Below are 27,725 nucleotides of genomic sequence, written 5' to 3'. Positions count from 1 at the left end.
AATGCAGCTGCGACTTACTAATATTTAGTGCTTGGTTATTGTTTCATTTACATTTCTGCAATTACAGTAATACTAAAGATAACTCTTTCTCTTGTCTGGTGCTGTTGGAGTAACTGAACTCATGAATGTGAAGCTGTCATCCAAAGGGTCTAAAATCTGTAAAGCTGTAGCTAACTTGAAATCATGGCTGTCCAAGTAGGAAACAAAAATAGTGATCTGTCTGTAAAGCTGCCTCATGACTCTACCAGCCAGCCAGTTCAGATGGAAATGCAGCTTTCTATGGTGGAATCAGTACTCTCAGTAGGCAGTCATGATGCAGTTACGTCAGCGAAGTCATTAGGTCATACAACAGAGTCTCCTATTCAGAACCACAACTCATCAGTCCTGCTTAAATCATTTTTGTGCATTATGAAGTAAAATGTATTGCAAAAATATTTGAAGGAAGACGTTTCTGGTAGACTCACTAACATGTTTTGACTGACTAATTGGAAGTAATTCTTCTCTCTTCCTCCTCTATTCATCTCCAATGAAAACTGCAGCATGGCAAATATATAGCATTGTACTTAGTTAAGTATGCCTATGACTGGATTGTTTCCTCTTGAAATGTAATTCATCTATAAAGCATGGTACAGTGGTTTGGCCATGCTTTTGCAGTCTTTGTATTGCTGGAATCTAGTCTGAGTTCCACAAAGAACTTTTCAAAACCAATATTCTCCTTAATCCCTTAAATTCAGACAGTTCTTCACTGTTATTTCAGACTAGCTGTACTTCCTCTGACTACATTTCAGACAAAGCAGAAGCCACGGCATTGTGGCCATCATGCCTTCAAACCTAAGATAAGACTAGCTTATCAAAGCATGGGATACGTATGGTTTGGATTAAGTCCTGTTTTGATGCTGTCACATGGCTTTCAGAGCACAGGCAACAGGAGTTTTACTCTGCTTGCTATTGACTGTGTAAATTACCCCTAGACTATTTGTTATGAGCTTGCTCTTTCTGTAATGAAGCAGCCATCTTACTGATTACTTCCTACTTTCTGGTTTTTTTTCTACTTTTTGCCATATGCAATTAAAATAAACAAAACAGAGAAGATGCAGGCGAAAAAACTACTCAGTTTTGTCACATCTTGGTTAGTCTGTGCTAGAACATATGAAACCTACTTCCTTTGCATCAAAAACAGCAGCACTGCTGTTTCTGTCACATAATGAGACTGTATTTTAGCATTGTTTACTTTTTATTTGGTAAGATACTGGATGCTCAGCCAAAGAAATTACCGTGAGTGTCAGGCAGATGGATGGAGCAATGACATCCCTCACTGTGAAGGTAAATGGAGTTTGACATTTAATTCTTTATCAAAGTGATTTTTTTATCTGTCTGATACTATGTAGAAATAGTCTGTGATCTCTCTACTATTATTAATTCACATATGTTTAAGTTCAAGTTATACACCAGTGAAACTCTTACAATGACTGCTCAGCCATTTTAGTCCAATAAGCACTTAAGCTTTTGTTAAAAAGCATTCACAAAACAGAGTCTTGTCACCCCCAGACTGGCTTAAAGCTCTGCCTCACCTAAAGGCCCCGATAGAGTAGATGCCTGCAAAACATGGTTACAAAAGACAGCTGGGATGAGGCATTTCGGATGTATGTTGAAAGCATGTGTGTTTTTAGCTAGTTTCCTCCTCCACCCTTGTGAATATCCTAGCCATTAAGATTTTGTTATAAGTTCTTCTCCCTGTTAGCATACTCTGGAAGAACTTCAGTAAGTAAGAATGAGAGCAAGAGAGACTCAGACCTCAAGACTTAATAGACTGGATGGCTCAGATGAAAATTCCCTTTTTACCAGTTTCAAACCTGTATGATCATGAAAATAAGCTTCCTTTCTTCCCAAAGATAAATTTTAACTGGTCTATTTTAACATATGTGTGCAGTAGTGAAATTTCTCTTGTAAAGCATCTGATGTCAGGAAAGGTTCTCTAAGTAAAGAATCACAAATGAAAGTAGCTGTCTTTCTCTTGTCTGGAGTTTGTGGTCTGTGTTTTGACATTTCCTTGGTCTCAGATATTTCATTTACTGGATTTTAAGTGTCCTCAATTTTAGACATACAGGTCTCTGTCTGCACAGTATAGAGGAATGGTTGCCAACATTTTTTTGTCACATGTCACCAAGATACTGCAATTTCAAAGTCCTCATAAGATTTTTCTTTCATGACTGAGGTGTTTTCATTAGTCTGAATTATGATTGCCTATGAAAAAAAAGTGTGTGTATAATGTCATAATTGTGAGGAACCTAGAAGATAGAATGTGAGCTCACAGAAAAGGCAGATGGCTTATAACATTGAGAATACTGTCAGAGAGAAGTCAGAGCAAAACATCAGTCACTTTCGTACATGCTCAGTGATATCTATGTGAACATTTAAGAATGAGCTTTGATAGTCATTTCCCTCTTAATAAGAAATATCTGATGACATACATTAATTCTCTTTTTTCTGCAGTTACAAAGTTAGGAGATACAAGAGGTTTAAATTCATGGCTGACATTGTGTTTGTTTACTTTAGTAATATCATTGTTCTGATATCCTTAACTAGGATTTTCAGTTAGAAACTGAACTGTTGTAGTCAGTCTATAACACAGCACTTTTCCAGATATTTGTCTATAGCAAATTCAGTTTGGCATAACTCTGAAGTAAATTAACCTATATTTTGACAAAGCTTAATGTCCCTGTATGTCAGTCAAGGCTCATCTAACCATCCACAGAATTCAGAGGATCATAGGTTAATTTGGATTGTGTGAGACCTCAGGAGGTCATCTCGTTCAGTGGGTCTTTAGCCTTCAAGGGCAGAGAAGAGGATGATGAGAGCCAGTCCACAAGCTTCCTCCTATGTCAGTCTGTCTTTTTGCTAAGGGTTTCATATTATATCATCTGTTGCAAATGGTATCTGAATACATAACAAAAGTGTATATTTTTAAAATGTAGAAGGAAATTACAGTGAGTTTTCTGTATTTTGACATCTTTGTTTGAAAATTTATTTTACAGAATAGACCTCAGAATGACTGCTTTTTTTCATTCCTTTTGTTTTATTTTGTTTTCCAGTGGCAAAGTGTTTACCTGTACAAGCACCAGAAAATGGAAGAATAATTACAACTGGTGCATTTGAGCTAGGTCGAGAATATTCCTTTGGCCAGGTTGTAAATTTTGAATGTAATGCAAAACACAGGCTTGTTGGATCTAAAGAAATAATATGCTCTTCTAATGGAAAATGGAATAATGATGTACCTCAGTGCCAAGGTAAAAAGGACACTATTTATTATCTGTAATTAAGAAGCTTTATTCTCACAGGCTTCTAAGGACTGGTTACCATATGGGAAACTACAAAGCTTTTACTTTATTCCACAGCAGTTAAGCAGAGTTTGTCTGTAAACAATCTCCATTGCATATATGCAGAAGAAGTAGGGTAAGAAAGAGAAATCAGAGAATACTGGATGCTAATATAGTCATAATGGACCATCTGTTTGTCCCACATTTTCACTATAAGCTGTATGTTTTGCCAGTCTGCAGTCAATTTCTTTGAAACTAGCTTTGGTATGTCTACACTTCAGTGTTGATTTAACCACAGTAATTACAAACAATTTTGAATCTATGTGAACCAGGTTTAAAAAACAAGTATGATTTTAATACACTCGTGTTCTTAGGGTATATAAAATATAAGAAATCATGATGGATTTTTCTTTCTTCAGACTAATGTGTTCTGACAACTTAGAAGGTTAATTCATGTTTAGTTTTTACAGAACCACAGCATCACAGAATAGGTGAGGTTGGAAGGGATCTTTGAAGATCCCTCAAAGCAGTCAGCTAGGTCAAGTTGCTCAAGACCATGTCCAGTTGTCTTTCGAACATCTCCAAGGATGGAGACTCCACAGCCTCCCTAACCCGTTCCAGTGTTTGACCACTCTTAAGTAAAAATGTTTTTTCTTACGTTTAAGTGGCATTTCCTGTACTTCAATTTGTGCCCATTGCTTCTCATCTTGTCACTGGGTGCCAGTGACACCACAGTCAGGAATTTATACATACGAATAAGATCCTCCCTCCACACCAAGCCTTCTTTTCTCTAGATTCTCAAGCCTCTTTTTATCTGTCAGCTTTTCCAATTCCTTAGTTCTCTTCATGTCCCTTCACTGAACCTGCTCCAGTATGTCCATGTCTTCCCTGTACTGGGGAGCTCAGACCTAGACACAGCATTCCAGATGTGGTCTCACCAGTGCTGAGCAGAGGGGAAGGATCACCTCTTTTGACCTGCTGGCAGCACTCTTCCCAGTGGAGCCCAGGATGCTGTTTTAATGGTTTGCTGCAAATGCACATTGCTGGCTGCTGTTCAACTTGTCCATCAGGACTGCCCAGTTTTTTTTGCAAAACTACTTTTCAGCTAGTCGACCCCACCCTGCCCCACCTGCAGTTTGTACTGGCAGATGGGATTATTTTTCTATTTTGCAAATAGAGATTGGATGGGATTGGATTGCCAGTATGTAAGAATGAATCCCAGGACGCTTATGGTAACAGTTACTGTTAAATATTCAGTCCATCAAATTTCTTAGATTATTTATATGTTATCTGATTGGGAAGTATGCGTTTAGAAGAGCAGAGTACATATGTCAGGATGTCAGATACATGTATGGTTTGTTCACAATTTCAGGGCTGCATTTTGCTGCTTTGAAACCCCCATTTATTATACTTTGAACAGCATAAAGTGGGATTAAACACATGTGCTTGTAACATTTGCAGAATATAGTGAATTTTATTAAACAATGACAATTCCACTGAGCTATATTTCATCCTAAATACAAAGTAAATCCAGCAAAGGAATCCTAGAGAACTCTTTGGTGGCCGGCTCTGTGGCCTAGGAAGCAAAGCCTTGAATATTTTCTGGCTGTATGAATGCAGTTTTTGGAAACTGCAAGATCTCAGTGGTTTTATTGGGTTTGTCAAGGAGCTGGGGATGCTGGAGTTCTTTTATAGATCGTTAAGCATTCTAGTGTCATTTTTCCAGACAGTTTAATTCTTTTTTTCCTGTTGATACCATGATTTAACTAATTGTCTACTGGCTATGAGAGAGCTTTAGGTTTGCTGGAGATTACAATGAAACGAAATTTTCTGAAAAATGGAAATCCTAAATTTCAGATAGCCTAGTTTCTTATTACAGAATGTCCCGTACCTCATATGCTGATTCTGAGATCCATTAAAATCCAAAGCAAAGCCCTGAAATCTGTCTCATGGACCAGTTTGCTATTGATGCTGTGCTACACCATACTTTCTACCCGGCACCCACAATCAGGTCACTGAAGAGTTCTCAAATAAATTTCAGACAGTTTCCAAATGCAAATGTTTTTGTGAAGTCAAATGAAAAAAAAACCCTAAATTTTATTCCAATAGGCACTTACTCTTAGCAAATAAAAATAAACAAAACTATATGGATTTTGTCTTTCTCAATTTCAGAGATTAACTGTGATGTGCCAAAAATTCCACATGGATATATACGTTCTCCAAAGAGGTTGTACAAGGAATCTGAACAACTACAGTTTTTCTGTGATGAAGGATACAGACACGGTGAAAGAGCAGATGCACAATGTACTGAATCAGGATGGAATCCAATCCCCTATTGCACTGGTTAGCCTTGCCTAAAGTTATTTTGCGCTTTTGTTGTATTTTGAAGTAATTTCAGAGATTAGTAATGACAAAAGTTAGTTTATTCATAACAGAAGAAATCCATCCACATCTGACCAATATCCCATGAAGATCTGGTAGGATTAAGTGGTAAAGAGACCAAACAACTGGATAAGAGTTTTTCATGGAGAGCAGTAGCAAAACCAGTTAATTCAGTGTTTTGTTACCTGAGTGTAGTTAAACAGGTCCATGAAGCAATAGTTGTTCCAGTACACTGCATAAATGAGACTGATGATAGAATACTTCACGCACCATTAACAGGTGGTGTTATTTTATTCTTTTTTTTTTTTGTATGATTCTTAATTAGTGGGAGAACATAGGAAACAGATTTCTTGGGTTAGAAAAAAATCCTAGTTGGGACAAATAGGAGGTATAAAGCTGAATCTCTTTACCTTCTACAAAATATGGTGAAAATGTTTTATCTAAGGGGTGGAAAAATCAGACACTAAAAAGAATATTTAAGAAAGCATGAAAAAAAGTATTAATATCAAAGAAAATCAAACTACAAAAGGTATCTGACATTTTTAATGACGTGGGAAAATTAACATTTGAAACCAGCTTCTTGGAGAAGTGGTATAGTTTTTGAAGTCCTATTTTCTTCACAACAAGTCTTGATACCTTTTTAAGTGTGTTTAACATGAACATAACCGGTACAAGTCAGTGACTGTGCTGTATGTTGGAAGACTGGGTAAAGAAGTATTTGTTTGATACCATATGAATTGCAGCAGTATGAATAAAATTAGGGAAAGCTAATCATCTTAGCTTGATGACATACTTATGAATCACAAGCAGTTCTTTGAGGGGGAAATACAAGTTAATCCATCTTCAGGTCTTCTGAATTCAGTAGCTGAGATGCTGTGTCACCATAGCCAAGACTCTGCTATTTATAATCATAGGACTAACCACTCAGTAAAATATTAGTCAACATCTCACCCTTTATGAACATTTGAGACATTTGACCTACTGTACTGACCTCTGCATTTTGTCCTGATGAGTCTTACTGCAGTTTGAGCAAACTAAGCACCTGGTTGCTAGTCATTATATCCATTCTTTAAATTTCCAGACTACTAGTTCTGATCAACCAGTTCCAACCAAAGAGGAACAGTTAAAAAATGATCCCTATTTCACTGATGGAAGTTCAGTCAGAAATAGTGTACTGTGCAACCTTTCAGAAATGACTGGAATTACAAAAGTATCTTTCAAATTAAAATCCTGACTTAAGTTTGTAAGCTGCCTTTCAAGAGTTCTTCTGAAATAGTAAAATAATGTTGTAGGACGAACAGTCTGAAGTTGACATGGCCATTTCCAAAGGAGTTTGAGCAAATGTGAAGTAGTCCAATTTCAGAAGAATAAGTAGTCCATTGATGGCCATAAGTGTGTAAACTGAAACTTACAATGGAATTGTAGTGCTGGATTATATATAAAGCTGAAAATAATAGTACTTTTTATACAGCCATTATGTCAAGAATCGTGTACAACAGATTTGAAGTTCACTAACCCCAAGAACCATGTACCTGAAGTGGTGTATAAACAGAGACCAAAGTAACATTGTATGCATGAATCCTGCCACTGTCCATGACCCTTCGTCTGGGATGAAGACAGCAATTTGTTTCATGTCATCAGAGCTGTAACTGCACAACCACATTATCCATGGTGTCCAAACTTCCCATCAGAAATTGTCTGAGAATCTCTACAATTAATATATTTACAATGCAGAAACTCCCTGTTGCTTCTAACTCCCAGATGCCTTCTGAGCAGTTAAGTTGACAAATCTGTAATTTCTGAGGCTAGTCCCAGCCCTCTGGATCGTGGATTTTGCTTTAGTTTCATTCAACTACAGCACTTAAAGACTATATTTAAAATCTCCAAATCCCACAAACATAAATATGCATGTTCTGTCCCAGTTGAAATAGTTTGATGTAAATTTGGGGGAAATCATTAGTGCCTTGAATTGTCTTCAAGAAATTGCCAAAAACTTGAAACTGGGAAAAACTGTTGGCAACAGGGCAACGTTGTAGGATGTTATGTACCACCCACCTTCCTGGGACCAATTCCAGAAAGACTCCTTTAGAAATAAAGAGTAGTCAGTCTTTAGTGCCCACTCAATTCTTGACCTTTCTGCTTCAATATTAGTAATGATGCTAATTAATATGCATTGCCTACAGTTTAGCAACATACTGCTTTTGAGAGGTGTCAAATAAAATATTCTTCCAGACACTGATATTGGGCTCTGATACTTGGGGCATATTCAGATACCCCAGAAAGTGATTCTGGATCCTACTTGACCTATCACTGAACCTAGATGATTCAGCAGTACATGCATACAGCTGATTCGCCCACCCTTACTCCACAGCAGGACCAACCTTTAGTCATCCCCTCCCAGCCCTGAGTGTGTTGGTAGTATTTTCTGAACTGGAAGTAGAATACAAAAAACCCCAAAAGACAGGCTCTGATTTACAAATAATATGTTTGTCTGGCTTTTCTGAGCATAAAGGTATCGTGAGCTTTTTAGAATAGCTTTTTAGAATTCTTGTCCTTTCTCAGTTGTTGAAATACTTCCAGTATCAGTGCAAGACCCTAACCTTAATCACACAGCCTTTGAATGATCAGTTCCTAGTCAAGTGTAGTTATTTCTCCATTTAGGACCTGCTGGTGAACCTGCCTTCCTTTGGGACAGTGTCCATAAAGCAGCCCAGAAGAGCTGTGAGCGAGCCCAGTATAAGTCATTTTGAGCTCCAGCTGTGGAATGACCTACTGGAAGAGATTAGTCAAATTCAGTTTGACCACCTCAAGTTTTTACTCCAACAATTCTCATTGCAATTAACTTTTAATCTTCTAATTAGCATGTCATCAGTAACAACTGTCACTCTCCTCTTGCAGAAGTGTACATTTCTAAGAGTGGGAGAGAAATGTAACCTTTTAGTTGCCCTAAGAAACATCTTTAACAATTTTATGCAGGTATTATCAATATACTATGAAAATAAGAACTTATGTAATAAATATAAACATATTCTTCAAATTAGCATCCTTTTTTTTCTCTTTTTATTTAGAAATTGTATGCTCTCCTCCAATAATTCCCAATGGGAACTTTAGACCTCAACAAGACAGCTACGCAGTAGGTGATATAATCACAGTACAGTGTAATACTGGATATCACTTTAAAACATTGACTGGCAAAAACACAGCTGAGTGCACCAGAGATGGCTGGGTGCCTGTTCCAGGTTGTGTACGTAAGTAGCTCTCATGAATGAAGACACAACGTGTAGAGTTGTTGAAATATCTCCGTGAAAAAAAGGTCATGAGAAGAACTTACGAAGCATGAGAAATGAGAGATGCTTATTCATTGTGTTTCTTGGTGATGTAAAGCTTAATTGGATAGTTTGGAAAAATCAGCTAAAAAACCAGCGGTATAATATACATTTAAGTTATGTTTATAAACACAGGTATTATCTATTATTGTATTTGCAAAAGTACATGTTAGAATGTGCTACAGTCAGCTCCCTGTCAGGAAGGTTTGTGGTGCACCTGACTTGTGGTGCATGGCAGTCAAGAGGACATAGTGTTAAAGTATCCAAACCACAGGGAATGGTTAGAAGGTATCTTTCATCGTGGTTATCACAGCTTTAGATTTTTACTTGCAGTTGTATGTTGGTATGTTATGAACAAGCACAGTTTTATTCTACCTATTATAACCTGTCAACCAAACAAGATATTCTTGTTTGTTGATGTGTTCTTTCTTGGCTTAAACTTCCCATAACTACAAAGATAGTTTTGCCCAGGAAGCACAGTATTAACAAATAAATAAATAAATTAGCAATTAATTTCATAATCTAGCACTCTTTGGTCACTGAAATAAAAGAAAAACTTAGAAAACAGAATGTGAGAGAAACCCTGATGAAATCAGTCTTGTAGATGAACCTTTAGATCAGATGATTTGAACTATTCCCAAAAAGGGTACTGTTAATATCTGTATCAATCTTTTCTCTATACGTGTGTGGGTTCTAAAATTCAGGTGTCATTCTGAGATGACTTCAGTCATTATTGAATGGTCTGTCCAGTGGCTGATCTCCCCTGCCCCAGCATGTAGGCTCTGGGTCAGAGCAATTTGGGAGGAACCTACCTGCCATGACTAAGTAGGACACCGAGGGTAAACTTGAATGAAAGCTTCTGGGAATCTCCTCCTTCTATCCTTGACTTTTCCCTGGAAAGGGTCAGTTCTTTTGAGGAACTGAGAGAACAAAAGAAAAACAGTATAGTTTTAAAATAAAAATGAGAAGAGCTAGAAAGAGCTCTTGGTGCAGTATCCCAAAAGTTACAAATTAAAGTGGTGACAGGAGTCATCTCAGTTTTAAGAGTCCACAGTTCAGTGTATTTATCTAAGGTAGCTGTCTGGGCTCCCGTCATGGTCAGTATAGTAGATTTAGTTGAGACACTCTAAAAAGGCAGTGTCATCTCACCTTAGAATAAATACTTACATTTGGTCTCATGAATCAGCCTTTGGAGACTGAGAATATTGACTGGATTTTTGTTGCTTTCAATAAAATCGGAGGTAGGCAACATAGGTATAAGCACTGACAAAGACACCAGAAGCAGAGTGCAGTTGTTCCCACACTCCTTAGGATCTGCCAAGGTGTCCTGATTCTGTCAGGTTCAGAAAACACTCAGATGATGAAGCTGAATCTGAATTAATTGTGTCCTGAGTTTTCTGTCATGCATGTGTTGATATTGTTGCTGTTAAATTCTGTTTCAAGAGAAGCCATGTGACTACCCAGCTATAGAAAATGGCAAGTTAAGTGGATCACTGGACTCCTACAAAAGCCATTACTTTCCAATGAGGGTTGGGCAGCATGTTGACTACCACTGCGCTAATGGTTATTCAACCCCAAGTGGACACTACTGGGATCGAACAGTCTGTTCTGGAAGGGGCTGGTCTCCAGAGCCAAAATGCCTCAGTAAGTATATTTCCAGTACGTGCTCAATTCTGTTATAATTATCAAAGGTCTGTGCAACAGAGACTGTGCCGATGGAGCACAAGATGGAGCAAAGGTCAATTTGTTTAGTTGACCCCTGGCACTGCACCCAGACCATCATCCTATCTGCAGAGCTCAAACCTGTCAGCTGGTAAGTGACAGTCTGAAATGAGTAAGGCTGAAACAAGGCTTTTGGATTTTGGAGATTCTTTACTCATGAAACTATTAATGAGACTAAGAAATACATAGGAAATGTTTCTCCAGCTTCTAGGTCACATGCCTGCATCCACTTTCATCTGCACATACAAACAGAGAGTTTCTACTCTGTGTAGATATATTCTTCCTTCTGTGGCTTGGGCACTTGTTCTAGAGGTTCCTCTCTGAGATCCATTGCCTGATCCCTTTGGATAACATTTGGAGCTGAGAAGGTGGCACACTCTTGCAGTAAGCTGAAAGTGAGCATAGTATCAACAAAAGATCCAGATACACTGACTTACATTTAAAATAAGTTAAATTTAAAATAGATATGAGGCAGCGAGCTGAGGCCTTCTCTCCTAACACACATCTTCAGTCACAGTAAAGTTCCTACCTACTGGTAGGGCTTGGAAGTGAATTACAGAAGGTTGATCCTTCCCTGTTGCCCTCAGTGGAGTGGTGCCCAGTGCAGAAAATGAGTGGAGTCCTGCCCGGAGGAAAGGACCAGTTACTCAAGTAACACAGCTGTAGCATTCCTTCAGCCATATTCCTTGTGTCTGGGCTCTTGGGGGTGCAGGATGTTGTAGAGCCAACATTTTAGAGACGTAGCAGTCCAAAGCAGAGCTGGTGTACATGATTCTAGATGTACTGAAGTTAGCCAGACTTGCTTATGGATACTAGGTAAGTGATAGTTTAGTAGACCACTTCTTAGCACTTTATGTAATGACTTGTGCTCCTGTTCGTGTGATTTGTTAATCTTAGGGCAGTGAAACAAAACATGCTTTTGTTCAGGTTTGAACATGAATGTCTTTTGGGGATAGAAATCTACAGAAAGGTGCTTGGAGGCCCATTTTTTAGTAACTGTTTTCTTAACAATTTATCTCAGTTGTAGCTGTACAAATTACTGTGGTTAAATGTACTTATCTTCTTTCTTTAGAAATATGTGATGCCAGGCAGCTGGAAAATGGTTATTTCTCACGGAGCTGGAAGGATGTTTACAGGGAAGGTGAAAGAGTTAAATATGTCTGCAACACTGACTATCAAACTGAACATGAAGGTGGGGAAGTCACATGTGCAAAGAATGGCTGGTCACCTCCTCCCAGATGCATCCGTAAAAGTGAGTGTGCTTGCATTTTGTTGAGGTTTCTAGCTAAAACCAGTAAATCCATCATCACATCACCTACATTAATCTGCCACCACCGCTTAGTAAATCTAAGTCTAAGTGCTCTACAACTGAAACACAATGCTGTGATTCTCTGAACTGTCTCATGCAGCTCTCATGTCTCTGTCTGCCTCTGAGGTCAGCTGCTGTACAAACATGCAGAATGTAACCCTGATCAAACGTCCACGCGTGGCTCATTCAGATCCCCTAGAATGTAAGCTCTGGGATGGGAGTCATGGTCCCTTTGTCTTCAGTAGTGAAATCTTGTTATAACATAGCTGTGCAGTAATATAATAATTAGTAATCCTTCCCCTTGCGCAGCCTTTTATTTGTCTCCTTTCAGCCTCTCACTATGCCACCTGGTCCTTGTTTCTCTTTCTTCTTTCCAGTTGGCATCATACTGGAAGGGGGGAGGAATAGCAAGGTTACCTCTCCTAACTGTTTCCAGCTTTTGTTCCTGACTTGCACCAAGCCTGAAATTGCTAGAATGTCTCACAGGAACTTTAAATACTTTAGATAATGCTTTCATATGGACAAAAGAAATAATTCAACCTAACTTTTCTTGGACTATAAAAATATTTTTTTAGGAAACAATTCCACCCTGATAGAGACATCAACCATAGAATGTTTTGGACAACCACCCACTGAGATTTTGATATAGCAATAAGCAAGCAAAATAAAATTTTATGATTCCTAGTATTAGGCAATTATGGTTATCACTGGTATAAACACTAAAACATTTGAAGTGAAATTTAAACTTCTGAAGCTGTTGCACTAAAGTATCATTAATTCTGCTCCCAACATTCAAATACATCCTCAAATTTTTTTTTTCATAGCTTTATTTACTTGACTCTGTAATGTGCAAATATTGCTCTTTGTTGTAGTGTTAATTTCTAAAAATGGAGAAACTCCTTCACGGAACGATCTATTAGTAAAGCATTTAGTATACTATGGAAGTTTTCTTTCAGAATAGAAGACCATAACATCCAACCAAGACTACTGATTTCCATCCATTTAGACTGGCTTAAACAATGTATTCCAAGTGATGTGAAATCAGTTGCAGTATTGGGTCTGTCTGCACTAGTGTTTTAGTGTGCAAGAAGGGGTCCTTTGCTACAAATTTGCTTTAGCCCTGCAGCATGTGCACTCTGGATCACCATGGTGTGCAATATGGACAGAAGGTCCTCTTTATGCATGCACAGTGCTGTGCATGCCCAACATGAATTTCATTTCTAGTGAAGACCAGATATGGACATACAGTTTTGGAAACTTGCAGGACTGCTGCAAATCAAACTCCTGTCCATCCCTGTTTGTGCTGCACGAGTTGGTAACTGTGAACTTTGACTGTTCACTTTCCAGTTGTCCCCCCAGGAAGAAAGCTCAATGCAGAAGCAGAAATTCATGTGCTCTTAAAAATGTTCTAAATCCCGCTGCTTCTTCATTTGTCCTTCTTCTTCTGTGTATTATAAGCATGTAGTTTAGCAGTGTTTTACTTGGAGTAAATTCTGTCTATCTCTTTCAGAAAAATGCCAGTATATCAATTTTGACAATGGTTATTTCACCTTGAGAGAGACAACATTTCATTTACAGGAGAAGGTCACCTATCGTTGTCGTACTGGCTTTGTAACTCCAGAAGGACAAGAAACAGGAGAGATACAGTGTCAAGAGAATGGCTGGACTCCACCTCCAAAGTGCATCAGTGAGTAGCATAAAGGCTTCAGAGCTCCCTATCATTGTCACCGGAGCAGACATGATGTCCTATGTACTCAGATTTTTGACATCTAGATTGGTAAAGTTTCCTTATGGGGCAGAGGGAGATTCAAGCAGAGAACTGATCCTCCAGAGATTAGCCTTTCTGGGGCTCCAAGAAATAGAGAAAACATAAAGGAAGTGACTAAGGAGGGAAAATATCTACTTTCTTCTAGGTGAGTTATCTTTTTGGACCTCTGTAGCAAGAAGGAGATGGTAATCACTGACCTCCCCAGTGATTCTTACCTGATACAAGGTGCCTATGCCCAAATTTACTCCCAGTTCTCCCGCCTTTCACACATGTGAGGGAAGATTTTTGAAGAAATGCTTGTGAACCAAGGGATTTTGCGAAGAACTTTAAATGTGACCAAACTAGAGAAAAATGGGATTCATAATCGGAGAGATGTTATCACTATGCATGAAAAGCACTATGCATAGGTCTGCCCTGATGTTAAAAAGTACATTTGTGAAAAACAAATGTGTTTTTTCCTGAATGTACTTTTTCCTGAAAATACCTCCATACTGTTGTTGCCTTTCTCATCTTAAAAGTTCCTTCCTCTCCTGAACAGATAGTCAGATAGTGTCAGATAGCAAAAGAGGAGACTTAGTCTTCCAGTGTTATGATGCTGAGGCTCGTAATATTGACCACTTTCGCTGATATTTTATCTTGTCCTTTTATTTCAGTCTGCCTTTACCTAGTATTTTGCAGCACTTTTCTGACCCCCTCACAAATGACAATGGAGAACGGGAGTACAAACTGTTTGTTATGACACTGATAATAATAATGTGTAGTAGAAGGAAAGGAAGTGAATCTGAGGAAGAAATATTTATGCTAGATATTACTTCTAGACGCATATTGCTGAAGATTAACTCAATAGATATTATGTGAATATGCTACATAGGATACTCTATGTTCATATTCTGGCAATGCAGAACTTTTAGTTTCAAATATACTGAGTAGACTAGCACACACTAAAGCACCTACAGAAATTATGCTTCCAAAGGGCAGTGTTTCTGGATCACAAAATGCACTAACTTTGTTTTATTCTACAGAATCATGTAAAACGTCTCATTTGGACATTTTGACTTACCACACAAATAAAACTATGTTCATGCCTGAAGATACAATTGAGTATGCATGTTTGGAGGGATATCAAACTGCAGATAAGATGCCAACTGGTACCACAAGATGTGGCATAAATGGTGAATGGAGTCCAACGCCCCAGTGTCTTGGTGAATATTGTTGTGTTTGTGTTTGCCAATCAGTGTAACTCTGTATACACTGCGTGAAGCTTTTTTCTTTAAGACTTTCTTTGGTTTTGTTCTAATCAGTAGCATTTCATGTATTTTTTGTAGGACATACACTATATCTTAAAATATTTTGTCTTTGTAGCAATAGAATGTGAAATGCTGGCATTGCCCAATGGAGATTTTACTCCCAAGGAAGGTAAATACCGCAATGGAGCTGTTGTGAAATTTACCTGTGCAAACAATTATGTAAGAGTGGGACCTGCCTCTACTCAGTGCTATTACTTTGGATGGTTTCCATCACCACCAGTGTGTAAAGGTAATTCTTCTGTCAACTTTACTGTAGCAGGAAATAAATGAAAATGCCTGGGTCCTGAAAACTTCTGCGGACACCTTCTATAAGCTAGTCCTGCTCCCAAGAGCAATTATCCCATCTTCATCTCTAAAAGGGCAGGAACTGGTCCTCTTTGAATCATTTCAGAGTGTTTTGCTGTTTCATGTGAAAGAATCTGAATGGTTGAACTTTGTTAGCTTTAGTTGTGCTAGTTGGAGTTCTGCAGTAACTGAAAGTGAGCTGGTAAATGGCTTGTGCAAAATTTCATTCAGATTATTCACTATAATGTATGAACAATTACTTCTTATTCAAAAAGACATAAATAATGTGCAATATGGCAGCTAGGAGTGATTGAGTAATGTCCTCTTTTACTGTATCCTAAATGTCCTAAGTTTTGCCACTGCCTAATGTTGATACCCATCAGATAGAGTACCCTGTGTACCTTTTTCTAATCACATGATGTTGAAGAAAAAAAAACTGTTTTGGAGATGACACAGAGATGGACCCAAGCAAAAGAAAATCAGTAAAGGGTTTTCCCTGTGAAATTCCTCAGCTTCATCCAGTAGAATGAACAAACTCATGCAGAAGGGAAGATATACCCCTATTCTTACCCTTTTTAAGACAGAGCACAATTTACTGGCATCTGAGGTTTCTTTTGCTAGTGCTTTCATGAGGAAGCTTGAGAGGATGGAAGGATCTCATATTTCTCATCTCCCCTTCTCCCCACTCAATCAATTTCCTTGTTGTCTTTCATGCTCTCATCCTTCTTTTTGCTCACTCTCTTTTGCATTAAAAACAAATATATTTCATATAGTTGACTCTTTAGCTCAGCAACATTTTAAGCTCCCTTATCAGAAGCCCCATCAGAAGTGAATTCCTTTAATATACAGTACATATCACTTGCTGGGTGATTTTTATAACATAGGTTATTACTACTTGCTGAATTTTCACCTATTTTTTTTAAAGAATACTGAAATTGTCATCCATGTAACACTTTTTCCTCTTAATACTGGGTTGGTTTTATTAACCACCTCTTTTGTCATAGCAGGCAATTGACAGTGCATGGACGTAAGAAAGTAGAGTGAGTCAGGGTCACACATACCTGTTTGTGATCTCCAGCCCAGCATTAATCCAGATATTCATGAATCAATGACCTGTTTAACCTGCTCTACTGATTTTTCTTAACTTTAAACAACAAATTCAATCTTTTTTATGTTGCACTTAATGTATAACTGTACTAAAAGTGCTGAGTTCAGAGCATATATTTTATCTCTTGATTTCAGTGACTGCCAGAGACTGTGGACCTCCTCCTGAGATTACCAATGGAAGTATTGCTGGTGGCTCTGTGCAACAGTATCGACATGGGGACAGAAAGCAGTATGAATGCGACATCGAATTTAAATTGGTTGGATCACAGGAAATAGAATGTATCGATGGACAGTGGTCATCTCCTCCCTCTTGCATTGGTAATCTATGTAACTCTTACGTGTGAGAAGTCTATAATTCACTGTAGGCTAATACTTCACAGATATTTTCACAATTAAAATTACATTATTTACAGGTATAATATGTTACGTTCAAAATCATGTAATGGATGAAAAGTAAACACACACTATATGTAAGGCCAAAACTTTATTAGTAGTGTAATTGAAATCTTAATGGTCCAATCAAAGAGTTGTTGTGAGATCAAATCATTATAGAAAGAGAAAGAAAATAAATACATAATATATAAAGAATAATTATAAATATATCAATAATAGAGGATATCTAAGTAATACAAACCATTTAAAATATATCATTGCAATTGTATAGACACACTTTCTCTTATTTACCTCTTTTTCTGGTTTTATGCTCACCCTTCCACTGCCCCTTTGGGTCCTAAAGTCAGTGGCTTCAGTCTGGTGTGTTTTGGAGGGAAGTTACAGCACACCGTCAGTATCTCAAGTCATTCACTGGGAGCAATAAGATGATTTCCTCTTGCTCCTTACAGGATCTGTTTGGGGTAATTTTTAGGTTTGCTAGCATGCTTTCATGCCTTGCCCTTTTACACTGGTCTACAAGTTCTAAATTAGATATGTTAAGTGTGATTTAAATATGTTAGATACTTGTTCTTTGTTCATTGTGTTACCCATAAAACCAGTTTTGATCAGCTCCAGGTCTAAGCTGGCCTTCTGTGAGCTATTCATATCTTTGGGGTGACAGGCTATGCCCTGTCTCTTACCATCCTGTGCTTCTACTCTGCCACACCCAACCTTTGTTCCCACTTCTCAAGGACTCTGTTATGATACCAGCTCTGTATTCACCCACATCATTATATTGGAGTCATAATTACTCACGCTACAGAGACTTAAAACTTGTTACGACTGTGTATATAAAACTATGGTTGTGCCATACAGAGATAACCAAATTAGCTATAGCCTGATTGCTAGAAAAATTGCTGTTACAGCTAAAATAAGTAAAACCAGGTCTGCAGGCAGGTCAGGATAGGTTCTAACAAAGTAGGCGTGATAAGCCTCCATCCTGAGGTCTTGCAAGCTCGGTACAAACTCTGTGGCCTCTTTCTAGCAATGGCAATACTGTGTGTTACTGGGGCACGGAGCTACAAGCACAATTTCTATGAATGCATTATGTATGTTGCTGTCTTCCCTAGGCTAGAGTCAGACATGTCAAACATTTTTTTTATAGTCCTGATGTTGAAATGGGGAGCAGTTCCACAGTCAAATCTCCTGCCTAAGCAAAAGCACTCACTTTCTGTGAATGCCATTAGGTAGTGTACTTCAAACCTAAGAGTATGAATGTCAATGACAGGAGTTAAAAATTGCTTGTGCAAAACTACTATTTGTTTGTTAAGACGGTGTCTCAGAATTGAAGTAGAATGGAATATTCAAGCTGAAAATCTGTATACAGAAAATAATTCAGGGGATTCTTATGGCACAGGATGATCTAACAGCAGAACCAATAAATAGTGGATTTTTTATGTACTGGTTTACTCTGTCTCTAAACATAGACATTCTGACATGTCTTCCACGAGCAACACTGATGGTTTAAAAATATACAGCATGGAGCCTGCATCTTTCCAATCACTGATCCAGTGAGAATAGTTTCAGTGCACAAGCTTAAAAGAAGAGTGGTCCAAACCTGAGTGCAGTGTTGTTCAAATTCAGTTTTTGAGTTTATCGCGAGCCTTCCCTCTCCCGCATTAAGAGCAGGCCGTATGCCCTTATTCCCATTACATGCCTTTTTCCTCCTTCAGAAAAAACCTACTCACACACTGCACTCATCTGTGCAAGCCATTAGCCTTTGCTGTCACTAGCACTGCAACAGCGACAGCCCAAAGCAGGAGGTGACAGCACTGCAGCACTCTTAAGTGATGTTACAATGGTTTTCAGTTCTTGTAATAACACATTACAAATGTAGAGGTGTATAATCAAATATAATTTTGACTAATCAGAATCAGGGATCCAGGTGAGTTGGATTAATTGAAGGTTTTCTTACAGTTTAGGGTTTATGTACCAATGAAAAACAGTTTGGGAAATGAATGCTAGCTGAAACTACTCGTGGAGCATGCTGTGGAGTTACCACAGTGATAGAAAAGTAAGGGAAAAGACATGAGAGGGATTTAGTAAACTGACTAAAAGATATACATACCCCGGCTGTGTTAGAAGTTTAGTTGTTACAATTAATGGGAGTAGGTTTGACTCACCAGATGCAAATATAGTTATTTTTATTTAAGTTCTTTCAGCTATTCATATGTGACTCAAATATTATTGTAGAATACTTCTGCTCTTTTCAACAGAAGACAAAATGCCATGTGGATCACCTTCCTCTATTCCAAATGTTGTTCTTCGTCAGGAAGACCAGATCCAGTTTTTGCATGGTGATGAAATAATCTGTGGATGTAAACAAGGCTCTGGAAATTCTAAGGAAATGAAAATAAAATGTCTTAATGGGGAATGGAAGCCTTTTCCTCTCTGTGCTGGTAATCTATTTCCATAATATTTCAGATGTGAGTGTAACAGTTCTATTTAAAATTTCAAGGACTTCAGCAATCGATATGCAGCCAGAGATACTATAGTTTCATGCATCTCAACTAAGTTTTTTTTATTTACTCCTCTTTTAAATGTGAATATGTCTTTCATCCTGGAAAGACTCTGCACCTACAACTTTGTAAGTACTCTGAGTAGGTTTGGAGAAGGAAACAGACACTTGCACAGTGGGTAGAATCAAGTATGGGGGTATATCTTTGGTGTACGGTTGCTTTTACCCATTTTCCAGTGTTCCTCCCTGGTAATGACCCTTCAGAAGCCTTGGGACATACCTGCAATGAAGTACCATGCCTCTAGCAGTAATTACTCCTAGTTTTATGTCTCTGTATACTACTTTGCTTTTTTAAAATCCTACTGGAAATTAAGAATAGTATTAATAGCCACAACGTACTAGACTTATCTCATCCTCACCATTTTTATGTGGATTAGTCCTTTTCATTTCTGATCAGTAGTTTTCTCTTTTTTCTCATCTTCCCATTTAGTTTTGCAGTGCATAAATTGAAGGAAAGTAATGTTTTTTTAAAAGATATAAAACAAAACCTTTTCCTAAGAGAAAGAAAAAATTGCATTTGAGTCAGTAATCTAAGAAAAAAGCAATACTGAACAAGAAGGAGTCTAGTTTGGGACAAATTACTCCAGCACTTCACTTATCTTTAACAGAGTACAGTTTATATTATAGCCAATTCTTGGTTCCCCCTTTCTTCAGAAGCGATTTTATATTCATGAGTGATTTCAGTACACTGTACCTTTATTTACAGTTATGTTGAGGATTTAATCTGGCACAAGCCACAGACTGCTTAGCTTTCACAAGTAGCTTGTGTTCTGGCTCAGCAAATCACCAGTCAGGGCCACAAGATCTTTCCACAGGAGATTGGTACCTGATATATACTCAGTGTGGAGTAGTACTTCCTTTATGCTCCTGTTTCTACAAGCAAAAGAAGGTTTCTTATCTTGCTACCTTTTTGATAGTTTTAGGAAAGAAAAGAATGCTAAGTTTTTATATTATTTACTACACTCAACAAAAGGGATCCTATCAACAAAAAAAAATAATTGCTTTGTGAGTGGAAACAGTCTCTGCTTTAGACAGCTGGAACAAAAAATCATTCTGTTTCTGTAATCTAGGAATCTATTGAGTTACTTCAAACTACAGTAAATAAAAAAACACTTTAGCATGGACATGCGTTAGGAAACTGATGACCTCTTCATCGGTGAATGCATATGTACGTATCATCTGAATTAAATCTACTTTTTAGCTCTTTTTGTTGATTTTTTTCAGATCCATCTCCTCGGTGTGTGCTTCCAGTGGATGTTGAGCTTGTGCAGAATGGTCGTAATCCCAAGCCAAAAAGGAAGACTGGGTTCCATAAAGTTATACATTATACATGTACATCAGCTGACAAAAGTGTTAAACGGGCAACTTGTGTGTCTGGAAAATGGTCACCAGAGATTGAATGTACAGGTATGTTTTCAGATTTGCGTACAATTTCTTTTTTTTATGTAGGAATGATAAATGCTCATTATTAAAGCTTCTTAGCATTGTCATTAGTCTGAAATAGAAATGCTTATATGCTTACATATGTGCTTACTCGATTATCTGCGAAAGGACAGTCATGAATAATTATGGGACTCATTCGAACAGTTAACTAGGTTTGGAAACACACTATTTTAGTGAGGCAGACTTAATAATCTCTACTCTGACAATTGGAACAGTTTTCACTGTCATTTCTGATGTGAGAGAAGATGCAGTGATAAATTTAAGCTTGGTTTGTCAAAACGGCTTTACCCTGGTGCAAATGAGAGTAGACACAGCTCAAGCTCATCAGAGTTCCTTTATTTCCTGTAAAAATTCAAAGTTTTTCTATTCCTGATTTTTCTTTTTTTACCTTCCATTTTTTCCAATTACTTCCTAGTGAAACAAGAAGAAAAAAGCTGAGTTGGCCAATTCAAAAGCACAGACCTAGAGGAGACTGCCCTTACGTAATACATGCCAAAGGCTGGATGCCTGCAGGACTGCCTTTGTGTATAGCAGAGCAGGATATTACCTGTAGAAGGCATGATTGTAAAACAATCATTATCTCAATGCCTGCTTTGATTATGTCAGATTCATGGGCAATGATGCATGCAAGTGGGAGAAGTACACATAGTGGCAATCACTCAAGGCAACATTCCTTCTCAAAATCAAGTGTCCTTACCTTCTCAGTTTTCTGGAACCACTAGAACCAATAAATCAAGCTCTGGAGGCCTCCTCTTTCCTAGATCTACTTCCTTCCTTCCATTTTTCTTTCCTTTGGCAGGAGCAGCCCTTTGTTCCTTGAGTAGCAACTTTATTTCTTTGTTTCCTTTTGTTATCCTCATTTAGCTCTGTTATCAGCTACGTCTGAAGAAAAAACAACAAAACAAAACAAGAACCCCAGAAGTTGGTCCAGTTTTCCTGAAGTAGTCCACCATAGAGAGAGGAACAGGGAAAGCACACAAGAGTGTGCAGCTATGTGTAAGGGAAAGGAGGGACTGCAAGAAGCTCCATCTTAGGTTGGTGTAGGCAACTGTGACTGTCTTTTCTATGAGTTTGAAAGTGTATGAGCATCTGAAGGCAGGTCTGGTGTTTCTGAAGCGCAACAAAATGATCATGATATAAATTCAAGCTTGAGATAACTACTGAAGAATTATCTAATGCCAGTGTTTTCTTGGTTGTTCATGTTGTAATCTGTGATGAACTGTTACACTTTATCTTATGTTCTATTATAACATGTTTTCTTAGCTGAAGAGAGTGCATGCCCACCTCCACCTCAGCTGCCTGATGCTCAACAGATAAGCATTGGAAGAAATTACAAGAATGGGAGTAAAATATCTTTTTCATGTCTGAAGGGTTTCCAGCTCAATGATGTGAATGAAATAACATGTATAGAAGGGAAATGGCAATCACCACCTTACTGTTTGGGTCAGTAGTGTATTTTTTTATTTATTTATTTAATTACTAGTTTCTGTGTTATGCATTTGCAGTCATCATTAGGACGATGATATTTATGTTAAGATTATCATGAACAGGTAACTACAGAAGAGCAATAGCATATAAATTGCTGAAGAAAGCGCAGTTAACTAGCTGCTGGACAGTAAATCCTTTTATTTACACAGACTTATCTAAGATGGCATATAAAACTTTCAGGTAGTCCCTCAAGAGCTCTGTGTTTGTTTGTTTAGTATATTGCAGAATAGAGTCACAGATTTGACTGGGGTCCTTTAATAGTATTCTGGTGACAAAAAAAAAAATATTATTATTTAGTTGTAGTAGTAGATATCTTTGGGTTTCTTAATTTTTATTCTTTCTTCATTTTTCCCCTTTTCTTTTTGTGGCTTCTTCCTGTAATAGAGATATAAATGATATGGCATAACTCAGGCCATCTACTCTAAGAAATGCTGAGGAATCTGTACTCCAATTTCTAAAATAGAATCACAGAATCATCTAGGTTGGAAAAGACCTTGAAGATCATCTAGTCCAACCATTAACCTAACACTGACAGTTCTCAACTCCACCATACCCCTCAGCGCTATGTCAACCCGACTCTTAAACACCTCCAGGGATGGGGACTCCACCACCTCCCTGGGCAGCCCATTCCAACGCCTAACAACCTGTTCAGTAAAGAAATAATTCCTAATATCTAGTCTAAACCTTACCTGGCACAACTTGAAGCCATTGCCTCTTCTCCTATCGCTTGTTACTTGGTTAAAGAGACTCATGCCCAGTTCTCTGCAACCTCCTTTCAGGTAGTTGTAGAGGGCGATGAGGTCTCCCCTCAGCCTCCTCTTCTCCAGACTAAAAACCCCCAGTTCCCTCAGCTGCTCCTCATAAGACGTGTGCCCCAGAGCCTTCACCAGCTTCACTGTTCTTCTTTGGACATGCTCCAGTAATTCAATGTCCTTTTTGTAGTGAGGGGCCCAAAACTGAACACCATAATCGAGGTGTGGCCTCACCAGTGCCTTGTACAGGGGTAAGATCACTTCCCTGTCCCTGCTGGCCACGCTATTCCTGATACAAGCCAGGATGCCATTGGCCTTCTTGGCCACCTGGGCACACTGCTGACTCATGTTCAGCCGGCTGTCAGTCAACACCCCCAGGTCCCTCTCTGACTGGCAGCTCTCCAGCCACTCCTCCCCAAGCCTGGAGCGCTGCTGGGGGTTGTTGTGTCCGAAATGCAGCACCTGGCATTTGGCCTTATTGAAACTCATACAGTTGGCCTCAGCCCATCATTCCAGCCTGTCCAGATCTCTCTGCAGAGCGTCCCTACCCTCAAGCCAATCAACACTCCCACCCAACTTGTTGTCTGCAAACTTACTGAGGGTGCACTCGATCCCCTCGTCTAGATCATTAATAAAGATGCTAAACAGGAGTGGACCCAAAACCAAGCCCTGGGGGACACCCTTCATGACTGGCTGCCAACCAGATTTAACTCCATTCACCACAACTCTTTGGGTCTGGCCATCTAGCCAGTTTTTTACCCAGCGAAGCATATGCTGGAAAGTAGCTTGGTGAGCACCCCAGCCAGCTCCTTCAGCACCCTCGGGTGTATCCCATCTGGTCGCATAGACTGACTATCTCCCCCTGGATTGTGGGGGGATCGTTCTCCCAGTCTCTGTCTTCTGGCTGAGGAGGCTGGATTCCCTCCATACAACTAGTCTTGTTATTAAAGACTGAGGCAAAGAAGGCATTAAGTACCTCAGCCTTCTCCTGATCACACTTTGTCATATTTCCTCCTGCATCTAGCAGGGGATGGAGGCTCTCCTTGGTCTTTCTTTTGCTGTTGAAGTACCTATAGAAACATTCCTTTTATCTCTGACTGCTGAAGCCAGATTAATTTCTAGCTGGGCTTTAGACCTCCTGCGTTCTGCCCTGCATAGCCTCACAGCATCTTTGTAATCATTGTGAGTCGCTAGCCCTTTCTTCCAAAGGCCATAAACTCTCCTTTTCTCCCTGAGTTGCAGCCAAAGCTCCCAGTTCAGTCAGGGTGGTCTTCTCTGGCGCTGGCTTCTCTTACAGCACCTGGGCACTGCCTGCCTCTGTGCAATTAAGACTTCCTTCTTAAAAAGCGTCCAGCCTTCCCGGACCCCTGTACCCTTCCGGACCATCTCCCAAGGGATCCTGTCAAGCAGGTGCCCAATCAAGTCAAAGTCAGCCCTTCAGAAGTCCAGGATGTCAGTTCTGCTTCCCCCTCTCCCGGCCTCTCTAAGAATAGAGAACTCTATTATTTCATGATGGCTGTGCCCTAGTCGGCCTCCAACCGCCACATCATCCACCAGTCCTTCTCCGTTCACAAAGAGGAGGTCCAGCAGGGCACTTTCTCTGTTCAGTTCACTCACCAGCTGTGTCAGGAAGTTATCTGCCACACATTCCAGGAATCTCTGGGACTGGTCCCGCTCTGCTGTGTTGTATTTCCAGCAGATGTCTGGGAAGTTAAAGTCTCCCACAAGTACAAGGGCAAGTGATCATGAGATTTCTCCTAAGTGCCTATAGAATATTTCATCCACCTCTCTGTCCTGGGTGGGTGGCCTATAGTAGACTCCCACTGCGACATCTGCCCTGTTGGCCTTCCCCCTGATTCTAACACAAAGACACTCCACCCTGTCTTCACTATACTTGTGCTTGAAGCAATCATAACAGTCCCTAACATACAGTGCCACCGCACCGCCTCTCCTTCCTTGTCTATCCCTCCCAAAGTGCTTGTAGCCATCAATTGGTGCACTCCAGTCATGGGAGACATCCCACCATGTTTCTGTGATAGCCACTACATCATAATTTTCCTGTTGCATCATGGCTTCAAGCTCCTCCTGTTTGTCACCCATGCTGTGTGCATTGGTATACATGCACTTCAGATGGGCTGATGTCCCCAGCACCTTTTTGCATTAATATTAATGATGCAGGTCATATCTTGTAAGCAGAAGTTCATTAACAGCCCAAATAAAGTGTTTTCAGAAATGAATAGGAGATAGCCAAGCACAGGGCAAATGAGATGCCAGCTGGTGACTGATGTGCACAACATGCCAACCACATCTGTATTCTTAAACTGAAAAATTCTCATGCCACATGGTTCCTCTTCTTCTGCATTGCCTGTGAGTTTCCATTTCTGCTGAGAAGTGGCAGACATAGAGAAGGATAACCAAAAAAAATGTTTAAGCTGTTCATAAAACAACTTTTACTGAAATAAAATTCCCAGTCCCAGTTACGGAACAGGAACTTTAACTGTAACTAGATCTTTTGTATTGTGGAATTTGGAGCAAACATATGCTTTCAACTTGATGTGTCAACTAATAAAACCTGATTTACTAATAACTAAAAATGCATATAAAATATAACTGAAGTCCACCCACTCTTCAGTAGCATAGGAGGAGAAAGCATTGGGACAGCCCTGACTCAGGAGGGCTTCATAGAGATTTAATCCACTGTATGTGCCAGGAAGTACATTATAATACTTTGTAGTTCTGTTCTCTCTTTCTTTTTCACGTCATCACAAAACCTGTCAGGACATTGGTACAACTTTCTTAATGGTGACAAATTTAGTAGCTAACATTCTAGAAAGTCACTTTCAGTATCTCAAAACAAGATAATGTCTCTTCTGTTTCTCTGCCTAGGAAATTTTCCCTGTTCTTGATGCTAAACTGTATCTGTAAGTCCTTGGTATGAACTAGAAAATGGCTTTAATTTGGTTCAAATGAAAAGAGAGAAATCCCATGTAGGAGGGAAAGGAGAGAGAAGCTTTGCTTTTTGTATCTTAGATATTTCTTCATCTTCCTTTCAGGCCATTTAATTGATGTTTGGATGATTGGTTTTTTCTTTTCAGTTTTAGACAGCATATGTCACTGGAATATTAATTGTCTTGCATTATTATTTCTCTGTGTCTTCTGTATTTTTTAGAAAGACCATGTTTGCCACCAGAACCTGTAGAATGTGCTGATGTTCCTAGGCTGGAAAATCAAAACTTACAAATTAAAAGAGAAGGGAAAACATTTTATCTGTCTGGTGCTAAATTTAAGTATGTTTCTCGTCGCGGATACAAGTTCGATGGACTATCAGAGATAACTTGTTCTAAGGGAAAGTGGACTTCGGCTCCTGCATGCTTGGGTAATATCAAAAAATACTTTTTCTGAAGTGCATTAAGCAATGAAATTGAAAGAATTTTAAACTGGAGCTTGACTAGGAAGGGCCAGTAACTCCCAATTTTGCTGTGGAATCTTATCATCCCTCATGGGTGTGTTCAGAGCAATCCTGATTGGATGCAAGACTGACTTTTTGAATGCAGTTTAGTTTTTAAATATTCCTTTGTGTTCTTGTAATCTTATTGACATTTTCAGGCATGGTTAGAAACAGGATCTAAATATTCCAGTGGTGGACGTCCGTGCCTATATAAGGAAATGACGTATTTAATTTTCCATATCCTACCTTTTATGTAAAATCCGCTGTCAGCAGATGACTACGCTGATGATAGAGAAAGCTCTCTAAAGCAACTGTTTGTATAAACAGTACACTCATTCTATGTGTATCACATTAGCACGGGCATCAGCTTTCTGTATCTTTTCAGAAATGCCATGTGAAAGCATTCCAAAAGTTGCCAATTCTCAAACTGAAGGCAGAAACAAGGAAATTTATGAGCCTGGTGAAACAATTCGCTACCAGTGTGATGCAGGGTTCCTGATTGTTGGTCCTCCAGAAATTATTTGCAGGGAAGGAAACTGGACAGCACCGCCGTTCTGTGAAGGTATAGGTTCTACTTCTAAGAAGTCTATGACCCTTCTTAGTCTTACAGGTTGTGAATTAAAATAATGTCAGCTCAGGCATGCAGGTGGGTCAGGCCAATAGAGCCAATGGTGACTTGCTTTGAATGGGCTCCTACAACCCCTGTTTTTCTGGCTCCTGAGAAACAAGCAGCAGGCTAGATCAGCAAAGACATTGTTTCTCCTATGGGCTGAAACTTGTAGGTGAAACTTATCTCTCTGCTGAAATCAAGCAGGCAGAGGGTTATGGAGGAATGGATGCTGGCTGCAAAGGTAGAGATAACTGGTAGAGTAACGTATCTTCTTTTCACATCACAGAGAGTGTCAGTTGCTGAAAGTTGCCTCCAAACAGTAGAGAAACCACTTCAACTCTCCAAGCCTTTGGCACACAGTGCTGCACAACACTCATCTGCACATTCGGCTGATCTCTGCAACTCCTTTTCTCTTTTTAGTCACTCTAGGCAAAAATAACATTGTGTGGTGAAGCGTTGCAGAGTAAAAACCATTATATTTTCATTTTCTACCTGTAGAAAATGATCTGCA

The 27,725-nt window shown here is 39.1% G+C and overlaps 1 protein-coding gene across 6 annotated transcripts in view; it reads left to right on the top strand.

The window, feature by feature from the left end:
• CFH (complement factor H) overlaps positions 1-27,725 on the top strand; it is a 49,084-nt gene that overhangs the window by 7,219 nt on the left and 14,140 nt on the right. For all 6 annotated transcript variants that reach the window (XM_074832757.1, XM_074832753.1, XM_074832755.1 and 3 more), the window contains exons 4-18: positions 1,247-1,323; positions 3,093-3,287; positions 5,490-5,660; positions 8,768-8,947; positions 10,469-10,669; positions 11,820-11,999; positions 13,567-13,743; positions 14,847-15,026; positions 15,187-15,360; positions 16,659-16,841; positions 19,172-19,354; positions 20,698-20,880; positions 22,180-22,359; positions 26,326-26,532; positions 26,990-27,166. In XM_074832757.1, the coding sequence (XP_074688858.1) occupies positions 1,247-1,323; positions 3,093-3,287; positions 5,490-5,660; positions 8,768-8,947; positions 10,469-10,669; positions 11,820-11,999; positions 13,567-13,743; positions 14,847-15,026; positions 15,187-15,360; positions 16,659-16,841; positions 19,172-19,354; positions 20,698-20,880; positions 22,180-22,359; positions 26,326-26,532; positions 26,990-27,166 (2,648 nt within the window). The remainder of the gene's footprint in view (positions 1-1,246; positions 1,324-3,092; positions 3,288-5,489; positions 5,661-8,767; positions 8,948-10,468; positions 10,670-11,819; positions 12,000-13,566; positions 13,744-14,846; positions 15,027-15,186; positions 15,361-16,658; positions 16,842-19,171; positions 19,355-20,697; positions 20,881-22,179; positions 22,360-26,325; positions 26,533-26,989; positions 27,167-27,725) is intronic.

Source organism: Strix aluco, chromosome 8 (genome assembly GCF_031877795.1).
Source record: "Strix aluco isolate bStrAlu1 chromosome 8, bStrAlu1.hap1, whole genome shotgun sequence".
Classification (NCBI taxonomy): Eukaryota; Metazoa; Chordata; class Aves; order Strigiformes; family Strigidae; genus Strix; species Strix aluco.
The sequence above is the reverse complement of the archived record's forward strand: the minus strand, read 5'-3'. Positions and strand labels throughout refer to the sequence as shown.